General features: G+C 34.5%; 1 protein-coding gene across 1 annotated transcript in view; it reads right to left on the bottom strand.

Annotated features, from left to right (window-relative positions):
- Nucleotides 1-570: 570 nt before the first annotated feature.
- Nucleotides 571-10,288, bottom strand: part of LOC140445316 (fumarate hydratase, mitochondrial-like) — a 33,900-nt gene continuing 24,182 nt past the window's right edge. The window contains exons 4-6 of the mRNA XM_072537287.1: nt 8,360-8,675; nt 7,860-8,084; nt 571-1,172 (exon numbers count right to left, since the gene is read on the bottom strand). Of these exons, the coding sequence (XP_072393388.1) occupies nt 668-1,172; nt 7,860-8,084; nt 8,360-8,675 (1,046 nt within the window). The 3' untranslated portion in view covers nt 571-667. The remainder of the gene's footprint in view (nt 1,173-7,859; nt 8,085-8,359; nt 8,676-10,288) is intronic.

The raw sequence follows: 10,288 nt of genomic DNA, 5'->3' as shown, positions 1-10,288 counted from the left end.
TTTTTATTTTAGTTTTATGAAAAAAGGTATTCTTTATAAATAGTTCTGAATGATCATGTCATCACAGGTGTCATCACGGATTTTATGATATTTACTTAACTCTCTGAAATAAATTGAAAAGTTTACATCTTTTAGCAAACCTTGCAATTTGACTTTTGTCCAAGTCCCTTGGGTTAAGTCACAAGATTGCTGGAATCATTAACGCATCTCATGTGATCTTTATAGTAATTTCAACAGACAAATTATTGAACAATTTGTTGAGTTTATCTTTTGTATATTTTTGTTTGATTTTATCTATAGAGCAGTGTTGTGTATAGCGCCAATGAGTTTATAGGTGAATTGATCCAGGTGATAGTCTCATACAAGGACTAGAAACTCGACGTAGCTAAGTTGGACGCGGCCTTATCCGGAAACAGAGTGTGTTTAATATTAATTTTATCTATGCGGTTGATTAGTTGGCCTAACCCTGGCGCCACCTGTTGAACATCTACAAAATCTGTTATTTTGTCAAGTATTCGTCAAGTCAACTTTTTGACTTGACGAATAAAAATCGGCAAATAAAACTATAAGTCGAAAATAAATATTGTAATGAGAAAACATAAAAATCAAAAGTATATATACAAAAATCCTTATAAATCCGTGTTTAAATTACTGAATATATTGTTTTTTATTTAGGACCAAGCATATCTTCGGGTTTGACCCATTTGTCGAACTGTTCTTCCGTAAGAAGTCCTAACTTGATAGCTGTTCCCTTCAGAGTTCCATTTTCCTTGTGCGCAGTTTTCGCGATACGAGCAGCATTATCATACCCAATGTGGGGATTTAAAGCTGTAACTAACATTAGACTCTCGTGTAATAACTTATGAATTCTTTCTGTGTTGGCAACGATGCCGTCGACACAGTTCTTGGTAAAGCATTTTGAACTGTCACCAAGCAATCGGATAGATCTAAGTACGTTCGATACAATCATGGGTTTGAATACGTTTAATTCAAAATGGCCGTTAGAACCACCGATGGTCACTGCTACGTGGTTGCCCATCACTTGAGCTGCTACCATAGTGATGGCTTCGCATTGGGTGGGGTTAACTTTGCCGGGCATGATTGAGCTACCTGGTTCGTTTTCTGGAAGTGACAATTCTCCTAGACCGCATCTGGGACCAGAAGCCAAAAATCTATAAAAAGAAGAATACGGTTAATAAATTAGAAATGATTAAGAACATTTGTAAATAATCTTTATAAAATATTGTTTTTATTGACATTGTGGAAAGCAGTGTTGAGGCTGACTTGTTTAATTTATCTGCGTCTATTTTATTTATTAATTGTTGAGTTAAATTCTAAATATTCTGAAATTTGATCAATAAATATATAAACTAACTATTGAAATGTAGCGAAAAATTTAACGTCAGTTTTTGCTACCCAGATTTTCTAATCAGGTAATGGTCCAAAATTTGTAAATAATAAATCTCATGAATTTTTATCAACTTGCGAACTTAAACATAATAAAAGTCCATCAACTGATTTGTAATCTACCGAGATTATCGGAAAAACATATGCAAACAATTTAAAATTGATTAAAAAGCTTTCTTTGAGATAGCAAACATTTATATCTGACATTATTGTAATATAGAAATACTTCTGTAGCTCATAAAAGTCATAATCTTCAAAGTCCCGCTATATTACTATAGTCTATCCCTCCTTGACTTTACAGTACACGAACATACGGCAAGGAAATCCTTATGGGAGTTTTTAGCGCGGCGATGCCGATTTTCTTCAAAAGAATTTTCAATCGAACATTACCAGGGTCCTAAACATGGTGAATTATCGTGTAAATCAAGGATACGATTCACTTTCAAAAATAATACAAACAGTGGCAGTAGAAACAGTTATTTCCGAAAAAACAATTTACTCTGTAAGAAAAGAAAATTCCTCGGCACCTATTGCCTATTAACAGTAGTAAATAAAGACGAACATCTACCTAATTTTTCTAGAACTACACTGCATAGACTACTTAAGGGCATTGGATTTGTGTACACAAAACGGGACAGAAAGTCAATGTTGATAGAAAAACCCGAAATTATTTCTTGTCGCCATCGATATTTGAGAGAAATTTGTACATTTCGGGAACAAAACTACAACATTGTATATTTGGACGAATCATAGGTAAATATTGGTCACAGTGTCAATTATGAATGGAAGGACACTTTCGTATCGTCACATAGGGATGCATTTGTTCGTGAACTCACTACAGGCTTGAAACCCCTTACTGCACGTGGCCCACGCTTCGTTTTACTGTATGCAGGAAGTAAAGATGATTTTATTAAAGGAGCCGAACTACCTTTTTTTCGCAAAGAAAAATACAGCAGACTATCATGACGAAATGGATGGACCTCTTTTCGAAAATTGGTTTAAAACTAAACTTCTTCCAAATATTCCCAATAAAACTGTAATGGTAATCGTCGTATTACTCCAGGAAGTTGGAAAGAATTCCGAACAATTCTGACAACAAGGAAGAAATAAATAAGTGGTTGCGTTCAAAGGATATTTATTTCGAAGAAGATTACCTAAAATCCGAACTGTTGGACGTTGTAGCTCATTTTAAATCGCAGTATGATGAGCGTATCGTAGATAAAATTGCAAAAAGTAAGAATGTTAAGTTGCTTAGATTACCTCCATATCACTGTGAACTAAATCCGATAGAGCTGGTTTAGAGTGAAATAAAAAGATTCGTGGCAAGACATAACACAAACTTTAAGAAGGAGCAAGTAGAAAATCTAATACATGAAGCGTACTCCACAAAAATGGAATAATTATCTGCAACATGTAATTAGCATAGAAAAACAGATGTGGAATATCGACAATTTTTAAATATACAGTTTAAATACATTTTAATTATTTATGTCGGTACCTACGTATTTATTAAGGTTTAACATATTGATGCTCTTAAATAAATTATTATACAAATGTTTTATACAAAATTATTTTTATTTTATTCACATAAAGGTATTTTTCGAAAAAAAAAATTGTTTTAGAACCCCTGACAGCCACAAAATGTCAATAATATTAATACCTAAGTTATTTATAGGTATCCAGTAGAAAAAAAGTTTATTTGCTTCAAACCTGTTTCTGATAAAATTTCGCACCACTGTTGATCATCATGATAACATTTATGAAGACAGGAACAGCAGAAATATGGGAATACGTGCTTGGCGGAGAAATGCGATGGATAGGGACGACTGGAGAGAAATGAGGAGGCTAGGACCCACGCAGGACTGTAAAGCCAGAATGATGATGTCATAAGAAACTGTACTGTAAAGTCAAGGTGGGAAAGACTATAGTTGGCAGACGTTTAAGAGGTCACTTACCAATACCGTTTAAATGACTGCGAGCGTTTTAAAGACTTTAAAAGTAAATAAGATTTTCAACCAACCAGAAAAGATTTTTTGACAAAAATTTAAAAGCTAGGAAACGTTAATTAGTAGTGATTTATGATATTATGGTTCAGTATGGAAAAAAATGGAAGCCGACAAGGTTAAGTATATTGACAAAGAAATTGTTTAGTTAATATAATTTAAAACACGGTTCGATATTTATGATAGCGTTCGATATACCTTATCACAAATTAAAACCAGTCGAAAATTTCCGTTTTTACTACTTAACATCTGGTTGTAAAATGTTCTTCCTCGTATCCAACCCCCTTTGGCTTCGCTAGACAAAGAGATATTAATGTTTACTCGGAATTGGGTCAGTAAGTTTTAATGTTTTCGGAATCCTCGTTTAAACTGTAATAGATCTTTCAGTTTTATTATTCTATTTATGCATTTTCTTCGTATATAATATATATATATATATATATATATATATATATATATATATATATATATATATATATATATATATGAAAAAGAAAATAGTTTATTGCTGAGATTATGTTAAGAAATTCACTTTAAAAAGCTAGTTACAAGCCGTTGAAACCGTTGGGATCGGCAGTTTGCTTTTTTTCTATAAATTGTTGGATTGCAACGGCAATGAAAGCATTGTACAATCGCATCTCAAGCCGGACAGTACGCTCAAAAAAGCATTATATGTTCACATCTCAAACCAGACACTCTCTCGCCAACACAACAGTGTAATCTCAGTGATGTTGCAACTTATACGCGTACTACGTAAAACTAACTTCGTATATAGCAGACGTTTATTTAATACCCTTTATCATGTACCACCCATAGGGGTACCAGACCCACAAGAGTTTCGTCTTAAATTCTTGTGTCAACAGCTCTAGTCATCAGTAATCGAAGAGTAAATACAGTTTGTAAAAAAGAAACAAAATACTGTTGCACTAAAAGAAAGAAGAGGGGAGATAAAGGTTTCTCAGAAAACAGTAAAGATAAAGAAAATATTGAATTTATTGGAAACCTAAAAGGCTGTGAAAGTCACTATAACAGATCAAAATCAAAGAAGATCTATTTATCTGCCAACCTAAATATATCAAAATTACATAAACTATATAACTCACAATGTACATATACTAACCATATCATCAGTTTGATGATGTTTGCCAATATTTTTAGAACAAAATTCAATATCGGATTTTCTTCCCCTGTATCTGATTGCTGTTATCTGTATACTCGATTAAATCACAAAATTAAAATAGCAAAGGATGACAAGGAAACAAGCGAATTGATATTACAGTACAGAATTCATAATAAAAGAGGGAAGGCTTTTTATTAGTTAGCAAGAGAAGTGCCACCGGATTCAATCACCTTTTGCTTTGATATGCAGCAAGTGCAGTCCCTTCCACGAACACCTATTAATGATGCTTTTTATGCTCAACAAGTGAGTTTTTATCGTTTTATGCTGTGTCGACATGCACGCTAAAAGTCCCGTATTCGACACATGGACAGAAGATATGGCTGGATGAGGATCGATGGAACTATCATCTGCTTTACTTTGTCATCTAAATTCATTAAATCTTGAATATAAACAAAAACTTCGTTTATTTAACGTATATTTAAAAACGCCCATGTTATCCATGCCCTCTACTATTGGCTGAAGAAAAAATCGTTGAAAAGGCCTTAAAGAAATGTGCTTCTTTAAAGACAAAACAAGAATATAAAGAAATTTACCGCTCTTTTGAAGCTGTAAAAAGCCTTTCATCTGATTGGATTCTGTATGATATGGAAATATGTGGGAAGAAGAAGTCCTTAAATGGTATAAGGACATTCTAGAAAACCGAGAAGATGCCATCGCTAATGAAGGTGATGCAATGGAACAGGAATTTGATTGTCTAGGTCTAGAAGATGATACAGGCCTACATATTTGAGAAGCTTTGTTTTATCAATAAATAATAGTATTTTCGTATACTGGTGTTTTATTTTCAACCTTTAGGTATTTACTTACTTAGCAAAATGACATAAATCCAACCAACGGTTAGGCAAAACGAAATAAATCCATTCATATGGAGCAAAAGCTATAAATTCACGCAATGTTTAAACAATCTTGAGATAAATCCAACAAAATGAAACCTTTAAAAATTGGAAATTCCGAAATTGAACAAAAAACTCCAACTTTCTGTCAAAAACACTTTTATTAATAAATTTCTGTAGTCAATAAAATATTTACTTTTAACTAGGTTTAATTCAATTAGTCTTGTCTATAACTCAATATCATATATTTTGGACAGTTGCTCCTCATGAAAAATGCATGAAAAATACACTCGCGATCATAAAATCCGGGTCACCTTGAAAATTTCAAGTTTCTTGAATATTTTTGCATCTGGTGCAGTAATAACCTTTTTTTTAAGCTAATGTATTTTTTATTTGTCATCAATGTTTGTTTTGAAACAAAAAAAAAACGGTTTTTTTATTGTTTTTATTGAAAACGCCGAAAACAAACCAAGTTGTTGAAACTGACATACGAAAGAAAAAATGAAAAATACAGAACTTGGTAAAACATCAGTGGAATTTCAATGACTAATATCGTGTATTGCCTCCCCTTGCTCTAATAACCTCATGCAGACGACGGGGCATGTTCTCAATTTTTCTCCGGATTACATGTTGAGGTATGTTATTCCACTCTCTCACTAACAGATCCTTAAGCTCCTGTGCGTTATTAGGAGGAGGTGTATGGGTTTGAATACTTTTTTTCAAATCGTCCCAGATATGTTTGATGGGATTCAGGTCCGGAGACCTAGCTGGCCAGGGTAACCTCGTAATTCTAACCTCGTCCAAGTATTGCATACTGATCCTGGCAACGTGCGGTCGCGCGTTGTCCTGCATAAAACGGCGTCTTCTCCAAGCCCTGCCATGGTGGGCATAACATGTTCTTCCAGAATCTCCGTAATGTTCCTTCGGACAGTTAAGGACCCATTTTCGATGAAGGGTAATTCTGTGCAGAAGTCGGAAGATACACCTCCGCAAGCCATCACCGAGCCTTCACCAAATGGCATTCTTGGAGCAATGCAAGCTTGTGAAAATCATTCACTCGTTCTCCTCCAAACTCTTACACGTCCATTGGATCCAGTTAGACAGAAACAGGATTCATCTGAGAATAACACTTTGCTCCAATCATTAATTACCCAATGCGCGTATTGTCGAGCAAAAGCTAGTCGTGCAACTCGATGCGCCCGACCAAGTGGCGGTCCTGTAGCCATTACCCGAGAAGATAGTCCAGAAGAACGAAGTCTTCTTCTGACTGTTGCAACGCTAACATTGCAATTTCGTACTTCCTGTAGACAATTACGTTGCATAACCGCAGTTGAGGTCCGGTTTCGTAAAGCCTGAAACACAAGAAAACGGTCATCTCGTGCCGTGGTCGTTCTTCTTCGTCCAGAGCCAGATCGTCTGGTTAGCAAACTCGTCTCCTGAAAGCGTTCAAGCACTCGTTGAACCGTAGAAAGGCTTACGCCAACAGTTCTTGCGACTTGCCGTTGAGTCTGACCGTCTTCCATAAGCGCAACAATGCGTGCCGTTTCAACAACAGTCAAGGCATTTTTGGCAAAAAATAAACAATAATAAACACTAATAATAGCACTAATAAACACTAATGGCGGCAATAATAAACGTTTGTTTGTTCCGTTTGAACAGAAAGTCGAAGCACAAATGAGACATTTAAAACAAGCGGCAGTTACAGGTACCGTTCATTTGGAGAAGTGTGCACTTTTCCGCGAAATCGGCACTATTGGAATTCTTTGTTACAAAGGAAACCGTTAAGATGACAACAATTCTCAGAAACATGCATTAGTTTGTATTTGTGTTATTATTATTTACGATAAAGCTCGTTAAAAATTAAATAACGACGATTTTCAAGGTGAACCGGATTTTATGATCGCGAGTGTATCTAACAAAATATAGACATTAAATAAGAAGTAAGAAATTGAAAGAATATCTGTCACTAAAAGATTCGATTCGTAACGATTGACAAAATTTAAAAGTCATAATGTCATCCGATAACAACATTGAAACATAATGTTTAAATTTTTATATTAATTCTCGTTTTAAAATAATTTCATATAAATACAATTATTATTTTTAAACATATTACAGCATACGAGCCTAAGAACACTTAGGCTCGTATGCTTCAAATATCAGACCGTTGTTATAGAATGTTGTTTTGAATCCTAAAATCTATTTTATTATTTTTGAAAGAATAGAGATGTGAGTTTTCTAAATTTGTTTAATGGTTTAAGTAGTTTTTATTGTGTGTAATTAGGTTGCATACCTGAATAGAAAGATGCCAATTTTGGAGGGGAGAATGGTAAAAACGTGCTTTTAATATAATGTTTTATGCTCGTGAATAAATTACTGTCTATTATTACCATTGGGATATCATTGGAAAATCATTTATTAGAATATGAACATTACCTGATATCATTGGCGACCTTCATTATAGATACTGCTATTACATTCAAGGCTCCGGAAACCTCAACCATAGCATCGTGAGCAGCCAGCGCTTCGAATTTATTTGGTGCCGATGTGAATGGTAATCCAGTTAGTTCTGAGATTTTGGCTGCACATTTTTCGGCGAATCCTTTTCTTGTATTCAGACCGGTACCGACAGCTGTACCACCTAAAGCCAACATCCTCACTCTAAAATACAAATAAACGATTACTAAAGTGCCCTAAACGATTTTTATTCGAAAAAATAATATGGAATTGATTTTGGCTTAGTGTTCACCACTTTGGCTTAGTGTTCACCAGAAGTAGTTACAATTTATTTCTTCGCTAGATAAGGCCAGTAATAGTTTTTAGGTAATAATTTGTATAATTTCATAACATTTGTTCAACGTTTAAATCGGTGCAAATCGTAAAATAAATCAGAAAATAGAAAAAATATATTGAAAAGATATAATGCATCGACTAACCTTGGTAATGTAGCATTGATTCTATCGATGCCAAAAGCTATTTGTTGAGCGTACCCGCTAAATTCTTGACCTAGCGTTAAAGGTGTAGCGTCCTGGGTGTGGGTTCTTCCTATCTTGATTATATCTTTGAATTCTTTGGACTTTTTATCCAAAGCTTCGTGAAGCATCTTAAGATTTGGCAATAAAGTGTGTTCTATTTCTACTGCTACAGCGATGTGCATGGCGGTGGGATAAGTGTCGTTGCTGCTCTGGCTCTTGTTGACGTGATCGTTTGGATGAACGGGGGTTTTGGATCCTAGTTTACCGCCCATAATTTCTGAAAAGTAAATGAAAAATTGCATAACCAATAATATTAGGGTTTACTTACATTTATCTTTGATTGAGTTAAAAATGATAACAAACGCAGTTGGAATGAAAAATATCGTCAGGACAAGAAGATGTATACAAAAATCAAGACGATCATAGGGGCCTGGGATATATAAAATCTATTTATATAAAAGGCTAGGACGATAAGTCACACTGTTTGTTCGGAAGAGTAACTACGCCACCCAGGAAAGAAATCTGAACTACCAACTGACATTTCAATCTTCTAAGTCAATCATATTTTCGACCCATGCAACAAAGACTATAGTAACTCAAAAAACGCTTGAGTTGACTTACTATTATGGTATTATTATTCTTTTCAAGCTCTATTTGAGCATTCATAAAAGAACATTCGAAAACCGTATGCCCTTCTAGCACATATATATTACAATCTATGAAACTACAACCAAGTTTACTTATACCTGTAAAATTAGCAAATAATGTACCAGTGAATAAAGGTATGTTCATTGCTTTTATTATTTATTTATTTTAACTGGTCCTTTTTTTAGAATTGAATGACCCCCAATCACTGAATTTACTTGTGCTAGTGAAGTACCCATTGTATCAAATGCAAGAACCTCATCGTATGATATAGCTTTATTTCCCAGCAACCACTCTACAGACAAGCAAATCAGTGCTCATAATGCACAATTGGGTACATCACTATTACTTAATATAACTGTTGATAACACCAACAACTTTACTTAGAACTTGTCAGATAGTTCAGATCTCGATCCTAATTATGAACCAGAACAAACATCAGATTTTGACTCATCTAATATGCCAGATACTGAAGTTAAAAGTCTAATTAAGTGTGTCAACGTCTGTAGAAAGCGTAACAAGCCTGTAGAAATAAATGTCGAGAGAAAATAAGTGAGGAAAATAGGAAGATATTGTTTAAAGAATTTTGGAAAATTGGTGATCACACTAGACAATGGGATTACATAGCAAGATACGTTAAGAAAGAGAATAAGAAGCAAGTGAGAAAAACAGACGGCAAATCAAGAAGAAATTTATCTAGAAAATATTTGCTCGCTCTTAACAACAACGACATACCGGTTTGCAAAGCTATGTTCCTCAATACTTATGGAATATCCGAATAGTGGATAACAACCGCTTTAAGTAAAATTGGAAACAGTGGATCCCTTGAGGCAGATAGAAGAGGGAAACATGCTACAAGACCAAATAAAATTGATGAAAACATCTTAAACTCGATACGACATCACATTCAACTTCTTCCTGTGGTGCCTTCCCACTACACCAGATAAAAGTCAACAAAAATGTACTTGGAGGAGAGTCTTAACCTTGGAATAATGGATCGATTGTACTTAGAATACATGCAAGAGAGAAATGTTGTAGAAGTAGGTACTTTAAGACAATACAGGGAAATTATTAATGCCCAGTTCGATCTTGCATTTTTTAAACCAAAAAAGGACCAATGCAGCTTCTGTACAGCCTATCCACTAGCAAGTCCAGAAGATAAACTTAAAATAAAAGATAGGTTTGATAAACACATTTCTAATAAAATAGCTGCCAGAGCTTTAAAGGATGCAGATAAGGAGGCGG

The sequence above is a fragment of the Diabrotica undecimpunctata genome, chromosome 7, assembly GCF_040954645.1.
Source record: "Diabrotica undecimpunctata isolate CICGRU chromosome 7, icDiaUnde3, whole genome shotgun sequence".
NCBI classification, from domain to species: Eukaryota; Metazoa; Arthropoda; class Insecta; order Coleoptera; family Chrysomelidae; genus Diabrotica; species Diabrotica undecimpunctata.
The sequence above is the reverse complement of the archived record's forward strand: the minus strand, read 5'-3'. Positions and strand labels throughout refer to the sequence as shown.